The following is an 18,400-nucleotide window of genomic DNA, read 5'->3' on the forward strand; positions in this document are numbered from 1 at the left end:
TCTTTCTTTCTTTCTTTCTTTCTTTCTCCCCCCCCATCTCCCTCTCTCTTTCTTTCTTTTTTTGCCAGTCTGGGGGCTTGAATGCAGGGCCTGGGTGCTGTCTCTGAGCCTCTTTGTGCTCAAGGCTAGTGCTTTACAACATGAGCCACAAAGCCACTTCTGTTTTTTTTTTCTGAGTAGATTTTGGAAATAAGAGCCTCATGGACTTTCTTGCCTGGGATGGCTTTGAACTATGATCTTCAGATTTCAGCCTCCTAAGTAGCTAGGATTACAGGCATGAGCCACCAGTGCCTGGCTACACCCTTTCATTTTTAACTACCAAGTATGTGTTATGGAGAGATGGGAGAGAATTATAGTAATGTCATACTGTTCCAGGAATAGGTAAACAAGATCACTTTTTATTTATATTCAATACTGTAGATAGTCGAAGCTAAACTAAAGCTGTATTTTTTGTTATTTTACTACTGTTTTAGAAAAGATTGTTTTAAACTTGTCCCTTAAGTAGTAATAATTTCAAGTACTTAATTTCAAATACTTTAAGGTATTAAATGAGAAAGAAAAATGCTTATTTTTCAGCATGTTCACAAAATAAAATAAAATAAAAAAGAAAAATGCCTATTTTTGCAATGGCTAACATTTTATGATTTCTAGTAATTAAGATAGTTAAAAAGAAAAGACGCTTGTTATAATAACTGGCAAGTATTGTAAACTATCAGTCTGAGAACCTTTTAACATCGTTTGGAAGTTAGAGGAAGGGAGATGTGTTCCAGGCTGATCACATGGTTATCTGTTTATCATCTACACTTTTAGCTTGTTGCAGTGTGCAAACTGATCTCTCACTCTTGATTCAAAACATCCCAATCACTAAATCCTTCAGCGAAAACTCCATCATTTCTACAGGCAATTTGGGTCAATGTGTAGCAATGTGTAGAACAGAGTGTAGAACAGAGAATTTGGGTCAATGTGTAGCAATGAGTCTGTAATTCAGATTAGTCATACTGATTATTTAGCCAGTTTTACCTGCCAGAGAGGGTCTTTCTGATCAGGGAAGAGCTCAAAATACTTTCGAGCTAGTTGTACTGGAGGCAGAGTCTGAAGGCGCAGGTTGGTCCAGGTCTGCACGAAGTTGGCCAGGTTAACAAAGGTATATAATCCCAGCCGGTCATTCCCATAGTTGGACAAATGGGTCATGAAAATACTGATCTAAAAAAGACAAGTGAACTTTAGTGTAAATAAACTAGAAGGTAGTATAAGAAGACAAAATTATTTTTGTTCCTGACAATTACTTACAAATTCTTCTGTTAGGATTTCTTAAAAATTACAGACCCTAATGTGTTTTTTGATGTCAAACATGTCCTAAAATTTTTATTAATGCACAATATAGAATATAGCTAGCTTTAATGAGTATTTATTTCCTGGGATTTTAATATGTTTTTGTAACCAAAAACTAAGTTTTAAATTTAATAGCTGCCATATACCTGTTTACCCAAGATCAGTATGACCAATTACTAATAGCCTAGCCTAGATATTAATGCATGGTACTCTTACGCTACATGAACTATTTTTTTTTTTGTCAGTAGTGGGGCTTGAACTCTGGGCCTGAGTGCTGTTCCTCAGCTCTTCAGCTCAAGGCTAGCACTCTACCACTTGAGCCCAGCACCACTTCCAATTTTCTGAGTGGTTTATTGGAGATAAGAGTTTCACGGAGTTTCCTGCCCAGGCTGGCCTTCATCCATGATCCTCAGATCTCAGCTTCCTGAGTAGCTAGGATTACAGGTATGAGCCACCAGTGCCTGGCAATGTGAACTATTAATATCTGGATCATTAGGCATTCCTCGGATTGAGATTTATTTTGTAAACACAACCCATTTAATTTGGTTAGTGCTGTATATTTCCAGATAAAGAGTATAAATAATCAATGAATTATTATTGGCATTTACTGTATTCCTGTGCTTTATATTTCTAAGAAGCTAGACTAACAACATGTGGGCCTGAATGTTATGCTCCATCAGCAACACCCTCAAACCCTTTTCCATATTAACTGAGTCTGAATCTGCCATTAAACCTTATACAAAATATCTCCTTTAAGAAAAGTCTTCAATGCTTGACTAGATAAAATTGACTCTTGCTATGGAAGCAGCGGACCTAGATTTAATTTATGCATTAAAAAAGCACAGACAATATGGGGAACATTTTATAATAAAAGAAATTTGAATTCAGTCAACTTGGTTAAGAATGTTGGATGGACATTTTTAGAGTTACTGCCTTAACTAATGCAAATAGTTCTTGTTGGTTAGCTGTTGATAAGGGGAAAGAATTCTTCTGTGTGAAATTTTCAATAGCAGAGCCAACTTCTGTGGCATTTATGCTGCTTTAAAAATAAAAATAATTCATATGATAGTAGTACTTCTCTAAAACATATAAAGAAGTAAATGCATAGTAATTATGGTTACTCTATTCATTATAATAATGAATATAACCAGTTACATCAAAATGGTGAGAGAAATGTCAAAAATTCATTGAGATAAATTGGTAGAGATCATGGGGAAAAAGTTATATTAAGAGTGGATATTATATAGAAGAAAATAATTGGTTAAAACTCAGAATAAGAGAAAATAGCAATATCCTGTATTCAATGGAATAAGTCCTATAAATCACGTAGGCTTTCTCAGTTGAAGTCAGCTGTGATCAAGAATATTTTACTGATTTCTATTCACTCTGCTAGAAAATTTATGAAATCTCAGGACTTTCACAAACAGGATACTTGGAAGATCATTTTCAACAGCTACCAGAATATTGATGCAATCATGGAATTGATAAATACGATTTTTACCCTTTTAGAAAGTTATGAAACATGACTTTCAAGTTTTTACCTTTCTGACTAATTTTTCTAAGTAGCTTCAATTCTGTGATTCTGAGATATCATATTAAGAGCCTTGCTGTGTAGTCCAAGCTGGCTTTGAACTCACAATCCTATTGCTTCAGCCTTCCATGCTAGGATGTATGTTCCATCATGCCTCGCTGTTGTGATTTTTATTATCCCTCTTTTATTCTTTGAAAAGTTATCAAAGCCCATGGCAATTGAGAAACTTATGAATATTATTCTTACATGTAGAAGTTCTTTTCTTTTTTCATATATATATATATATAATTATTTTTTTGGTCATGGGGCCTGAACTCTGGGCCTGGGTGCTGTCCCTCAGCTCTTCAGCTCAAGGCTAGTGCTCTACCACTTGAGTCACAGCACCACTTCAAGTTTTCTAGTGGTTTCTGCCCAGGCTGGCTTTGAACTATGATCCTCAAATCTCAGCCTCCTGAGTAGCTAGGATTATAGGCATGAGCCACTGATGCCTGGTATCTATTTTATATATATTTTTAATTTATTGTCAAGGTGAAGTACACAGGGGTTTTAAGAGATAGCCTTTATTTTATATGCCACATTTTTCAATGTAGCATAATAACATGGTAGAATGATAGTTCAAATTACATTTCTTCTAAGAAATTTGAATACAATTGTGATTAAAATATGTATGACCCTAGTTAGATGCTAGTTGAGATTTCTTGTTTTATTTTTTATGAATGATCTACTAGTCAATCTATTGAAGTTACTTGAATACCATTTGCACTGAACAAAAAAATGGGAAATGAGAGATACCACAGATGGTGACATGAATATACCTGAACCATTTGAACTCACCATTTGACCTCACAAGAAATGTTACTCTGGGATAGAGTACTTCTTTCCTACCTGCATGACCAAAGAAAATAAAAAATGCTAATGTCTCTGATAAGACAGGCTACTCAAAATGAGTTGTGAGCTAGTTGATGGCATTGCTTTTGCTGATATTGAGCCTGATTTGCAAGAATCATAGGAGTACTTGTAAGACTGAACTTAATTCTATAGAAGAACTGAACTTTAGCCTTCAAGGGTAGAACCTTGAAATAAGCCATCTCTTTATATCTTTGACTTTGTCCTGTGCAGTGGTTACAAACGTGGGTTCAGCTACTCACTGGTTCTGTGATCTTTGCAAACTATTTCAACTTTCAGTACTTTAACTTGCTTATCTAAAAGAAAAATAAACAAACCATCTAACAACAATACCTATCCCAGAGGGTTGTCACAATTAGGTAGGAGTGAAAGTAACGCCTGTCATGTAGTAATTGCCTAATAGATAATAGCTGTTACTGTTATCTGCGTCACTGTCATTTTGGAGAAATGCTGTGCATTTATAGCTTCTTCCCAGCAGCTCATCAGCTCATCCTTATGAGTATATCCCCCCCCCCAATTCTCTCAACTCGCCAGAGAATTATGAGACAGATGTGTGCCTGCATCTGTCTTCAGATCACTTCCTCTGTCAGGCAAAATCCTGTCATCAGTGACTTGAACTTCTCTCCAGCCATCACCCTTAGATTCCTTTGTCATCTCTCTGCTTTCAGTGCCCTGTAAATTTAAGACTGCAAGCCAATTTTTTTCCATCTAATTATTTCACAAACACATATGGATGGTGGGGTACAGATACAGAGAATGCACAACGGAAGCTATTCCTATTGCAAAGCATATGGTCTCCTCCTCCCCCCCCCCGCCCCCCATGGCATGCTCAGTACTAGTGCATATTCTTCTTATTCGTTTCTGTTACCTCACTGTTCAACTGCTTTTTATTGGAGATTTCCCTTCCCTTCCCTTCTCTTCCCTTCCCTTCCCTTCCCTTCTCATCCCTTCCCTCTCCTTCCCTTCCCTTCTCTTCCCTCCTCTTCCCTTCCCTTCCCTTCCTCTCCCCTTCATTCTCCAACCCTCCTCTCTCCTCCATTCCCCTTCATTCCTGTCCTGGCCCTTTGGCTCGGTGGTCTTTCATATCCTTAGCTAATCACCCTAAAACTCACAGAAGAGCAGAGCTCAGTGGGCAGGAGCTCTTTCAAGCCCCACCCGTATCTACACACTTGCGTCTTTTTAGAATTCCTCCTGACACCTGCGATGTCAGGTTGAAGTATTCCATTTTTTTTTAACCAGTACTAGTATATTTGTCTGTGTTTTTCATCCTATCTGCTTTCAGCTCCATGAGTTCTAATCCATCTAAGTAAGAGTTAAAAAAAAAACCCAGAACTGGAGATGTGGCTCAAGTTGTAGAGGGGCTTTGATCAAAAGAGCAAAAAGGACAGTGCCTAGGCCTTGAGTTCAAATCCCCCTCCTTCCCACAAAAAGAGGTTATATAATTCCGAATGTGTCTCCCTCAGACCATTTTCGTTCATCTCACAGGTTTTCATTTTGTCCGATACAAGGCAGACACCAACCTACTGTGTTTCTGCAGAGAACACCTTTCAAGGCTCTGATGCACACAGCCAGCCTCAAGCCAGCACAGCAGGCCCTTGCTCCTCTGCTTTTCCATGGGTGTGTGTGGGTATGTGGGGTCATGCTGGCCACGTAGCAGCACCCTTCTTTCCCAAGTGTTGCCAAAACTTGACCTTTACATTCTGGCAATGGACGGGAAATTTTGGCAGGGGACCTCTCTGGTTGTTCGCATCTTTCATGTTCTGGGCTGCAATTGTTGCATGCCAACAAGTACTTTTATTGATTTTGTCACCTTCTCCAAGGGAAGCAAAGAGATGTCACTTTATTTTTAAGGGTTAGATTCATTGAGTACTGGTTTATTTACCTGGCCATGTGCCTTAGTCATCATTAAAAAATCTCCAAGGGAAGCTCAGTTGCAGAATAATTTGGCAAAGAGCTCTAAGCATTTCGAGCTAGAGATCTGATGATAGGCTTTAAATGAAATTTGGAGGGGTCAGTCAATTGCTCTCAATTAGGGACAGGTTACAAAGATATAAAGATGAGGTCAATGTAATTCAAAGCAATTTAGCCTAAAGTGGTTTGCTTTTGCTTTTTTACAAATCACATTTATATCTCTCACGTAATTTTCCTGGCTGTACATTCAGAACTGCAACCTCAGTCTTTGTATTACAAGGTAATGATGGATGATCAATTAACATTTCTGCGAGTTGCCAGGAGTGATTGCACTGGATTAATGCTTCACTATTGCCTTAGCTTCCGAACAAATGTTTACATGCCACATGAAACTGTCTCCAACTCTCAGACCACCAATCTGCAATTAATTTTGCATCGTGTCCATGGTTTGTGCTCTTCTCCTATTGTCTCTACGTGAAACTGCAAGCCCTCTCTGCAGTGATTTAGAGACCAGACACCAGATGCTCTTCTCCTCCTCGACGCACAAAGTGACAGAATAATGAGTAGAGTTACAGCTTAAGAGGGATTGAAAAGTGATGCAGAGAAATCGTTTCCTTTTTAAAGCAGAAACACAATACAAAAGTTATATTGGATTTTGCCATGAAAATATTTTTATTTTTGAATGGAAAACCATTTCTGCTTCTTAGTTTTAAGGCATTTACTCCAGAACCTGATGGAAACAGAGAAAGGAAACTAAATAAGGTGTCCTTAGCTAGGTCTTGGTGGCTCAAACCTGTAATCCTAGATACTCAGGAGGTTGAGGTCTGAGGATCATGGTTCAAAGCCACACCAGGCAAGAAAATATGTGACATATTTATCTCCAATTAACCACCAAAAATCTGAAAGTAGAGCTGTGGCTCAAGTGATAGAGCACTAGCCTTGAGCAAAAAAGCTTGAAGCTAAGAGCATGAGGGACCTTAGTTCAAGCTCCAAGTTCAAGTTCACTGATACAGAAACAGTGTTAGGTTTTTGAAAGCTGGTGATTGCTTGTTAAGTTTATAAATATTCAAAAATCATGCATTTATTTTAATACAGTCCCTATAATCAAGTGTTTCATAAAAATGTTGGGAGATTTTGTGGGTACCAATTTAGCACAGAAACTCACTCCAGTAAAGAGTACATTCCCAAAAGACAAGAAAAAACAAAACAAAACAAAAGGACAGACATTTGCAGGAGATCGCACGGTAACCCAGTGATTGAAAATACCCATGCTTGATTGGTGTATATACCAGGGTTTTGATTGAAACAAGATGTTTCAAAAAATAATGCTTGGCACTAAGATACCACAGTGAAGAAGTTTTTCAGTGGTTTTCTTGGGATGAGGCCAATCCAGGTGAAACATTTAGCTAAAGCACCGTAAAAGATTTAACCAAAACCAAGTTACCTAGAAAAAGGCATCTCTGCAAAGATGTGGAAAGATCAGATGCATAAAACAATTTAAAAGTGTCATGAGTCAGCAGAGCTGATCTGGCCCTGAAGCTGCTTGCCGGTGAAGGGACATACTCAGGTGAGAAAGTGCAATCGTAGACATTTCTAACTTGGGATCTAAGGTAAGAAGTTCACTAAGAGATTGTTACTAGATGAGGCACCTGCTTTTAAATGTAATTTGTAGTGAGTATCTAGGTTTTGTTCATAACTTGTTGTCACTCAGAATTATGAATTTTAAAAAATAACTTACTTATCTGTAAATGGATCTATTAGTCATATTCTTCTTTAATGAGGAGTTATACTTTGTAAAAGTAATTTATTGTAGGAACTTGGCAAACCAGCTTGCTAGAATCAGCATTTTCAATGTTTCCATTCTTTTTAGAAAAAGGACTACACTGGAGAGGTAGAGGAATTTGGGGTTCTGAAATTGAAATGTGGTTTCAGTCTTGAATAACATCAAAATTGCATTGTGACTTATAGAAAAACTTCAGAAAAACTCCTGAATCATCTTAATCATCATCATCATCATCATCATCAACATCATCATCATCATCACAATCACAATCAGCCTTGACTCCACTAGGATTTTCAAAGAACTACAAGGCTTTTTATAAGTGGTTTTACTATTAAGGACCAAAGTCTAGCAATGCCTGTTGAATAAGAAAATTCACCATATTAAGGAGGATAAGTGGGTAACTGGAGGTTGAGGTAGGGGACAGGGATATCCTTCTAGTTCAGAGGGCAACTTCATAGTTTTCTAAATAGTTATTCCATAAAGCTTTACTTTCTTGAGAGGGAGGAGGATGGGGATTGAACTCTGGACTTTGCACCTAATAGGCAAGGACTCTAATATTTGAGCCATGTTCCCAGCCTCCTGTGCCATTTTAAGGTTAGAGCTCGCCCTCTTAGGCCAGGCCAAATGTAGACTGTGGTCCTGCCTTCCCCAGGTCTGGGATTACAGGTTTACGAGTCTGCGTCTAGAATTTTTGTTGGAATAGAGATTTTCCTAACTTTTACCTGCCTGGCCTCAGCCCACAATTCATCTTATATCTGATATCTTACATCTCCAGCGTAGCTAAGATTATAGGCTTCTTTTGGACAGGCAACATTTCGTCATATAAAATTCTGAAAGTGTAGGAAGGTATATACTAAAAACCCTCCTTTTTACTACTGTTCTCTAGCCGCCTAGTTGACTTACTAAGAAGCCATAATATATGGTGTGTGTGTGTGTGTGTGTGTGTGTGTGTGCTTGCTTTTCTGGGAGTGTCTTATTAATATAAGAGCCACTACATTTATGCATTGCTCTTCTTAATGTATGAGCACAAATATAAACAAAGTGTACAAATAGTTAAAATCTTTCCTTCTTGAAAAGCACTGGAGATCATTCCATATTTGTACACAGAGAATAATGCTCAGACTGATTGTGTAGTGTTGTCTAATTCTTCATAGTGGGCTGTAGTTTACTCAATGGATCCCTCTTATGATTTTATGCTGTTGAGAATAACATTGCCTGTATATCCCCTTACTTGTTTGCAAGTATTTCCAAGGATACAGTCTTGGAAGTAGAATTTCTGATAAGCATGATATGTGTGTTTGCAACACTAAACAGCTAAAGGAGTTTGGAAAATGGAAGGCTTAACAAATAAGAGCTATTGGCATCCTGTGTACGTCCTCCTCAATTTCCTAGGGAGAAGGTGGCAGTGTCTCCTCATCTCAAGACCAATGAGTGGAGATCCCAGACCACAACATGAGATTGGCAGATACCATTTTGCATTGCTGGGGAGGGAGGTAGGTGCTGGGGGTGCTGTTAGATAAAAAGTCTGCAGAGCATGGGTATGAGCTCCTTGGCTATCTGACACAGTTCCCTGAGCCATGGAAGCTAGAAAGCAGTGGCTGGGAGATTGGGTTCGAGAATATAAGTTTATTTGGCCTGTACTTCTCCTCCTCCTCCACTTTCTCCCCACTTTAGCCCTACACTGGTTATCCAGACGAGAGAAGGGACAGAGCCTGGGTCTTCATTTCCTACTCAGGGTTCCTTCTTCCAATAGACTGAAGCTGAAGGATAACAGTGGAGGAGACACTTTACCCTTGAAGGAAGTTCAGTACTTTGGCTTTTGTACAAGACTGGATATAGCGAGACCATTCATTACATTACAAAGGTGACCTGAGGACCTTCATTATATGAGCATGACTCCCCAAAGTTATAAGCCTTCCTTGAGGTTTCTTTTTTTTCCCCTGAAGTTGAGAGGAAGTAATTTGTGAGGAGCCATTTAAAAGAAAGTATCATATCAAGTGTAGGAATAAAAAATTTTACAAATTAGAGAGGGGACAGCAATACTGAAAATCTGCACCATTTGTCTCAACCGTCATGAAGAATGAGTCCATAGAAACAACGGGAGAAGGGAAATGGCAAAGACCTGTTGAAGGGAGCAATAAGCAGAGCCCCTCCAGGCAGGAGGGGTCTCCCGTGAGCGCACTGCCTGTGTGAGTTGTGTGGCTGTTAGTAAGGTGTCTCTAGGAAAGACTTAACGTGACCCTCAGGGTCATTTGTCAGCCTGTGATCACGTCTGTCCCCAGACCCAATCAGAGGCTTCATGCATCCTTTAGCCCCTCTGATTGGGTCTCCATTCCACGCACAGTTCTGGGGTCCACAGTTCATCTGCAAGTCTTTCAGGGACAATGGGCCATGATGAGATGCCCTGGGGACCACACGAATGGCTGCTCAAGGCCATGGTGAGGGACGCACAACCTGTACCGGACGGGACTTTTGCCCTTACTGCCTTTTTCTGCTCTCAGTAGACTTGTTTATAGGTTTTATTCTTCTAAACTCAAATTCAATGGTAAGTATAATCATTTTAAACTAAATATTTCAGATGATACTATAAAATTTGCTACAATGATATTTACTAGATTTGCAAAGAAGTAATGCGCCATGTTGGGTTGTGCAGTCTCCGCCCACCTGAGATTGAGCCAAAATGATACAGACAAGTGTAAACGTGGAAGAGCCCATTCACACTAAGAATCCACATTGGTATTGACTTCTTTCCCTCGAGGCTTTCCAATCCACCGTGGAATTGCCTGCATTATTAAATAAATAGGTATCAGGCTATTTTCCTGTCTCATCCCAGACTGAGAGAGAATTTTGGTCTGTCTACACATCCTCATAGCAGGCAGAGGAAAACCACACAGCTGAGGTTGTTGTCAGTTGCCACAGGTGTATAGCTTAGCCTGAACATTGATCAAAAGGAGACCCCATAGTTTGGGTCTCCTACTATGTGAGGTAAGAAAGGTCAAGTTTTAGCTGAGAAAACCATTTCAATCCTTTCATTGATAAGATAGGGAGAAAAGTATTATCTCACAGATTTGTCTTGTGAAGAAAAGAACATAAGAGCTTGCTTCCTATGGCAGGCCCTTAATATCAATCCAATGTGTCATCTTTGCATTTTCAAGGAGCAAAACACTTAGTTCTGTGATGTGGTGAATGGAATCAAAGGCCTTATACCTGCTAGACAAGTGCTCTAATATTACATGTCATCCTTGGTTCACAAAGAGACATCTTGTATGGTAGATTCTATACTTTTCATTTTCTGGTTTATTTTATGTTGCACTTTTGCTATGTTGTTCTTTACAATTTCTGTGCATATTCTTTTTTTTTTGTCGGTCGTGGGGACTGAACTCTGGGCCTGGGTACTGTCCTTCAGCTCTTCAGCCCAAGCCTAGTGCTCTACCACTTGAGCCACAGTGCCACTTCTGCCTTTTTTGGCTTATGTGGTGCTGAGGAATCAAACACAGGACCTCATGCATGCAAGGCAAGCACTCTACCACTGAGCCACCTTCCCAACCCCTGTGCATATTCTTTTTAAACCATTTTCTTACAACTTGCAGATCAAGAGATGTTCATTTTTTCATTTGCTCAGGTTTCTGCACACGTTCCTTCATAGATTAAGGTTCTAAGTTTGCTTAGTTTTTCCTTTCATGTCAAGTCATTATTTATTTTCTTATGCATCCTGCTAAAGGTGTCATTTCTGCATGTAAATTTTCCTCTTCACCCTTGTATTGTTGACTTTTATTGCAATGGTAATTTCTCCTTCAGTCATCATCAGGCTGCTGTATGCACCCTCTTGCCAGAGAATCCAGCATCACAGATGTGAATTCCAGTAATAAATCTGTCCACACATCACGGAAAAAGGGAAAACAACTTTTAACATCTTTTAAACAAGAGAAGTAAGTAAATATAGTCACTACTTGGCAATTGATGAATAATAATTGTTAATACATGTTGTTAATAGGACTCTGGAGAGACAAAATGGAAATAAAGGAATGAGAGAAAGAGGTTTCTAAAAAAATGAAAATAAAGGTGAGAAGAAAGAAGAAACTGAAAGAGGAATGAACACTTATTTTCCACAGCTACAGGGAATTCAGTGGGAATACTAGCATGAATAGAGGATTAGAGATTCTGTTTGGAAAAGTCTTCAAGTATGTTTGGGAAACAAAGAAATAGTCAATGAAATCAAGAATAAATTCTGGAGTATTGAATTGATGAAGGAAGAAAAGGCTTAGGGCGAATGGTACAATATGGGGATTATAAAGGTAGCATTAAGACCTCTGCAGACTAGTGACTGCCCAGACAGAGAGGCTGGTCATGCATTTCTTTTATGACTCTGACAAGTGTCATGGTACAGTGGGAAAGAAAGTGATGGCTTGGTTGGTTCAGAGCAAAAGAAACTACAAAATTATAGCTGACATCCGGGAAGCTAGCCAAAAGGCAGTCATAGAAAGCAAGTCCTCAAAAGGACTACTGAAGACTAACTCAAGGACAGTGGCCTCTAGGTGAAAGACTGGAGAAAATTCTTTTGAGGTTCAGAGTCAAGGAGAAGGAAAAATAAAAATTAGGGGAAAGCTTTGCCAGACATTTGTGTGTGTGAAGACTCATGAGACTTTTTGAGTTGGAAATGGTGGTGGGACCCTTTAAAGACAAAAAAATGAGATCTGATAGAAATGTTTAAGTTAGCAGCACGCTATCGAAATGTTCCCTCTCCTTTCATTTGGAAACATGAATGTGTCAGGACCATGCTGGGCTAGGTTGTTGAGATCACTATACCACTGGAGTTCACAGTTCAGTTAGTCATACAGAATTACAAATCCAGCTTTCAGAATTTTAAACAAAATGGTGCATCACTTCCTATGTAATTCATTGGATGTGATTTCGTTTGTAAATGGAAAGTAGGGATCATTTGCAAAATAACAGAGTAGGATTTCCTGTGCAGACAGATGCTTTTTATATTTATAAAGCTTGAGCTGCTGCTTTTTTTTCTTTTTAATGCTCTGAGAATCTGGAAACTGATATGATTTTTCATATCAAGTTTAGTTTAACATATGGCAAAGAACTCACTCAGACTGTCTCCAAACTTTGCTGTTAACAGTTTCCAACCTACACAGGAAGCGAACCAGCGCTGCTGACGCGTTCCCACTCCATGGGAAGACCACAGAGAACAGTCTAAGTTAAACCACAGAAATTATGTTTATACAAAGCGCAGCCTTCAATTTAAACCACAGTTGCACAGAAAGCTTCAGTTGATGCTTCCATTCCAGTTTTAAGTTGTACTAGCAAAAGACTTCAAAACATCTCAATAACTAAGTAGCTGTCAACACAGTTCTTCAGCTTTGTGGAGGAAAAGCAAAGAGCAGGTTCTGAATCCTGAAAGGCTTCAGTTTAGCTGTTTGTAGCTCTTCTACTGGATTTTCAACTCTTGTACAAATAAAACAAGACAAGCACCGCATCTATCAAGAGCCCTCGAAACAGAGACCTATGGTGTCCTTTGTGCAAAGTAATTGTGCTGCATTCCCTCAGTACTATTGAGTATATGGGAAATAAAACCCAAAATACAATTACCTCAGCATTACCTATGGTTCTGTGTCTTGTCATCACACAATTTCATGATTTTTGACTGCTTTGGCTATTTTTTACTTAAAACAATTTTTTTAAATCAGCGTTCATTACCCATTTCTACTGTGTCATTCTTCCTCTCCTTCCTGTCATGTTCTAATGCTGCCTATAGAATATATTCCATAGAATGAGAAAATAGACTAAGAATTCTGCTTGAAAATGAAAGGGTCACGTTGTCAAAAGAGCTCAGTGACAGAAGAACAAATGAACACAGGACTTTTTCTGTTTCTTTTCTTTGGTCAAGTTATATTCTCTTTCAACCGCAGTTTTCCTCATCTGTAAAATATCTCACAGAGCTGGGCACCAGTGGCTCATGCCTGTAATCCCAAGAGGCCGAGATCTGAGAATCATGGAAAGTCCATGAGACTTATCTCCAACAACCTACCAGAAAAACCTGGAAGTGGATCTGTGGCTCAAGTGGTAGAATGTTATCCTTGAGCAAAAATGTTGAGGGGCAGTACCCAGGACCCACGTTCAAGCCCGAGGACCCATAAGCAAACAAAGAACAAAAAAAAAAAAGACCCTCAGACCAACCAAACTAAAAACCTCACAGAATGTTTTCAAGGTCAAATAAGATTACATACATAGAAAACAATTTCATAATTAAATGAGGTCATATGGACAAGCAAGTAGAGCACTGCCCGGCACAGTGTGTGGTCTTTGGTTTCCTTCCCCTGTGAAAGCCTTGCTGGCCTGCTTTCTTATTCTCTACTGCAGCTCACCTACTTAATAAAGGGACAAGTGGAGTTAGAGATAGCTGAAATTACTACTAATGCTTTCCTATATAGTCTTTATTTGCTATGTTGAGATGATTTCCTTCTATTCCAAAGTCTTTGTATCATGAAGGAATGATGAATTTTGCTAATATGGTGTATCACATGGATTAGTATTTGTATATTAAATCTCCCTTGGACCAAGGATATATGCTTCTTGGTGTTGGTTTATGACTGTTTAATATATTATTTTACTGGTTTGTTGGTATTTTCTTAGGAATTAAACAATCATAGGCTCATTTGAGGTATTGATTTGTTTTTCATTTTTTTGGTAGTGATGTCTGGTATCATGATAGGGTACTATGTTGACCTTATAGAATAGGGTTGGAGGTGATAATTTCTCTTCAAATATTGACAACAAAAAGATTAGCAGTAACTTTTTTTTTGCTAGTCCCGGGGCTTGACCTCTGAGACTGGGCATTGTCCCTGAGCTGCTTTTTTCTCCAGCATAGCACATCAGTTGAGCCACAGCACCACTTCTGGCTTTTTCTGTTTATGTGGTACTGAGGAATTGATCTCAGGGCTTCATGCATGCTGGACAAGCACTCTACCACTAAGCCGCTTTCCCAGATCCATGGCAGTAATTCTTTAAATCAGTGACTGTCGTCTATTCATCAATAAAGCCATCCAGTACACCACTGAATTAATGTCCTTACTAGTTATATGTCAATTTAGATTTTATTAATCTAGTTCTATAAATTGTATGTGTTTGGTAGTCCACTATTTTCCTGTTATCTACTTTGTTGGTATGTGGTTGTTTATAGTAGTCTATGAAGATCATTTCATTTCTGTGATTGGTATAATGATTTCTCTTTCTGATTTTATTAGAGACCTTTCTCTCTTTTTTCTTAATTACTAGCTAAAGGGATGTCATCTTTGTTAATCTTCAAAAAATGAAAACATAAATGACTTTTAATTTTGTTTGCCAGATACAGCTCATGCCTGTAACCTGAGCTACACAAAAGGCTGAGATTTGAGGATTGCAATTAGAAGCCAGCCCAAGCAGGAAAAGTCCATGAGACCCTTATCTTCACTTAACCATAAAACAACAACAAAAAACCTGGCAATGGGGCTGCAGCTCAAGTGAGGAAGTACTAACTTTGAGCATAGAGGCTCAGGGACAGTGCTCACTCAAGCCCTGAGTCCAGAGTTGATACAATCCACCCTCCCCCAACCTGTAACTTAGTTATTTTGCATTGCTTTTCTGTCCTCTATTTTGTTGACTTTTGCTCTAATAGTTATTATTTCCTTTTTCTTTCTAATTTTGGGCTCGTTTGCTCTTCTTTTTCTGGTTCCTTAAGGTAGAATTAAGTTATTTGAGATTTTCTTAATTGATATAAACTTCCTTATAATATTGCTTTTGCCAAATTGCATAAATTTTGGCATACATTTCTGATTTCATTTACATCAAGATATTTTCTAATTTCTCTTTTGATTTCTTCTTTGCTCTCTGGATTGTTAAAAAATGTTTTGTTTATCTGTACTTATTTGTAGACTCTCCACTTTTCCTTCTGTTCTTGATTTCTAGTTTGTCTGTGGTTGGAACTGATTTTAACATTAAGGGATGATTTTAACATTAAGGGATTTTTTTGTGCCCTCACACATGTACTCTATGCTGAATACCATCTGAGGAAAGCATATTCTGCTGCAGCTGAGTGGAATAGTCTATCTTTTAAGTCAATTTGCCCTTTAGCTTTGTTCATGTTTTCTGTTTCTTTACTGATCTTCATCCTGAATGCTCTATTGTTGAAAATAGGTAATTATGGTTTATTACCTGTGTTGCTATTTAGTCATTTCTGTCAATACTTACTTCATGTACTTCAAAGTTCTCATGTCCTGACATATAGATTAATAAATGTTATTATTAGTAATTGTTGGGCAATGTCCTTCTTTGTCTCTAGAGCTCCTTTTTTATTTCAGCCAGATGCCAGAGGTTCATGCCTGTAATTCTACTACTCAGGAGGCTGAGATCTGAGGATTGTGATTTGAAGGAATTTCTGGCAGGAAAGTCCATATGACTCTTATCTCCAATCAACCACCAAAAGTAGTGCTTTGGCTCAAGTGGCAAAAGCCTCAGATGTAGCACTTAGGCCATGAGTTCAAGCCCCATGGCTGGCGCGCGCGCGCGCACACACACACACACACACACACACACACACACACACACACACACACACACACACAGAGAAAAGCATAAAATTTCTATTTTGGGTCTTGGTCTTATATTTACTAAATATATACAATCTTGAAATTATCTTAATTAATCGTTGTCCTTAGCATATCAAATGGATGCAATTTCTCAAATAGTGGGTTACTTATACATTTTTTGTCAGTTTTCACATTTGTCTCTACTTGATATAAGGACAATCTTTTTATGTTTATTTTTCTGACAAAAACATTGTGTAGAGAAAAACCAAAACTATACTTAGTAAAATATTGCTCCCTTTTATCTTCCCATTGCCCTCTTCTCATTTCCTGTACATAACAATTTGGTGTGTTTTGGTGTATCTTTCCTTTTACTTTTTTATTACTTTTTTATTGTCAAGGTATTTTACAGAGGGGTTACAGTTACATAAATAAGGTAAGAAGGGCGTTTCTTGTCAAACTTGTTATCCCTTCCCTCTTTTTTTCTTACTTTCCCTCCCCTTAAACTCCACCCTTAAGTCGTACAGATGATTTCCAACATATTGTCTTGTATATGTCACTGTTGTATTAGTTCCCCCTTTATCCCTTATCTCACCATTCTGTTGTTTTCCTATAACTTTTACACAAACTAGTATATACGAACACATGTAAAATTTGAGCCTAACCCTTAGTCTATTTTCACATGCATAGTTCTGGTGTGATACTTAACCAGTCTTGTACAAGTAGATATTCACGTTATTCCCACTACTTGAAGTACAAATAATTCTGTAATGAAAAACCTTTAAAAATTGTGCATTCAAGTGATGTGTAAAAAAAAATAGATCCTTGAAACAGAGTTCTGAAAGTAGAATGGGCACACCACAGATCAAATGTATAAGTAGACTTTTTGTTGAGCTTCTCACTGAAAGGATTATATCCTTTTGCATTCCTAGAATGTATGAGTACCTTTTTCTCATAGCCTTGTTAACAGAATACTTTATCGTTTTAATTTAATTTAATTTAATTTTTTTCTCCCAGTTCTTGACATGCAGCAGAACAGAAATGGTGCTTCAGTATATTTAACTTTTTATTTTTGTCAGAGCTAGTAACACCGAACATCTTCCAAAAGGCCTCTGGAGATGCTGTGTTGGGGACTAGTAAAAGCTCTGTTAGGCATGCCCTCTTGAGGAGAAATGAATTCTGGAAGAGTGTACTTCAGGACAACCAGATTGTCCTTCAAGTTCAAAAGATATCGTGCACATGCAGGCATGGGAGGTGAATGAATTATTCATTCAGAACCTACTATTTCTATTTTTTATATACAAAATAGGACTAGACATGATTTTTTAAAATGAAGGAACCCACAAATTATTGGAAGATGAAGGTAATAGGTTATAGTAAGCAGATAAAGTTATATATTAGGGTTAAACACAGGCGCGGCAACCACACAGAAGAGACATATCCACAATCAAACACTGGGGTGTTGGGAGAAGTCTATGGAATAGTGATGTGTGAGCTCAGATTTTCACAAAAGTATTCTGACTTGAAGACACAGAATGAGATAGTAAATTTTACTCAGGAAGGGAATGGCAAATACAGATTAGTGAAAGAAATGTCCAGAAAAATTTAAAGTGTCCAGACTTGGGTTGCTTATTTTTTTCCCCATCTAAAGGACTTTCTGTTTATGCTGAAAGCGTATGGGAAGTTATGAGAGGATTAAGCAAGGAATTACAGCATTTGTTGCTTGGCTCAGCTTGAGAATCCAAGTCCCTGGGAGGGAATGAAGAACTTTTTGCTATCCTAGATTCTACCCATCATCCAGCTATTGGTTATTTGGTATGGTTGGCAAAAGCTCCAACATTGTTGCTCATTTTGAACTATGGTGTGTAGCATAGCTTTACCCTTCCCTCTGAAACCAAACCAAACCAAAACAATTCCAACTTCTGTATCCTGTCACCTGTTTGAATGCATCCTACAGGAACAAGGGGCAAAGCACAGGGGAAGATCAGGGGAATGTTCATTGTGATGTATAGGACTTATGTACGGATTAATTTATGTGGCATGATTGATTTGGAACAAATGCTTTCAAATGCTTCTATTGCTGATATGAGAACAATTTCCCCATATGCCTTTTTTTTATTTTTTACTTTTGGCTTTGGCCTTGGCAAATTATTCAACTAAACACAACTTTGGCCTTGGCAAATTATTCAACTAAACACAACTTAGAAATAGGTTGTCTAGTTGAGTCCATTACTCGGATTTACCTGCTTTGTTATATTTCTTAACAATAGCCAGTCTATTAAAGAGAAACTTCTCTGAAGAAGAAAGAAGGATGGCCAATAGACACATGAAGAAATGCTCAACCTCCCTAGCCATAAAAGAAATGCA

The 18,400-nt window shown here is 38.2% G+C and overlaps 1 protein-coding gene across 1 annotated transcript in view; it reads right to left on the reverse strand.

Annotated features, from left to right (window-relative positions):
* Ndst3 (N-deacetylase/N-sulfotransferase (heparan glucosaminyl) 3) overlaps positions 1 to 18,400 on the reverse strand; it is a 143,274-nt gene that overhangs the window by 38,887 nt on the left and 85,987 nt on the right. Inside the window, exon 6 of the mRNA XM_013023762.1 lies at positions 1,021 to 1,203. Within this exon, the coding sequence (XP_012879216.1) occupies positions 1,021 to 1,203 (183 nt within the window). The remainder of the gene's footprint in view (positions 1 to 1,020; positions 1,204 to 18,400) is intronic.

The sequence above is a fragment of the Dipodomys ordii genome, unplaced genomic scaffold (genome assembly GCF_000151885.1).
Source record: "Dipodomys ordii isolate 6190 unplaced genomic scaffold, Dord_2.0 Scaffold70, whole genome shotgun sequence".
Taxonomy (NCBI): domain Eukaryota; kingdom Metazoa; phylum Chordata; class Mammalia; order Rodentia; family Heteromyidae; genus Dipodomys; species Dipodomys ordii.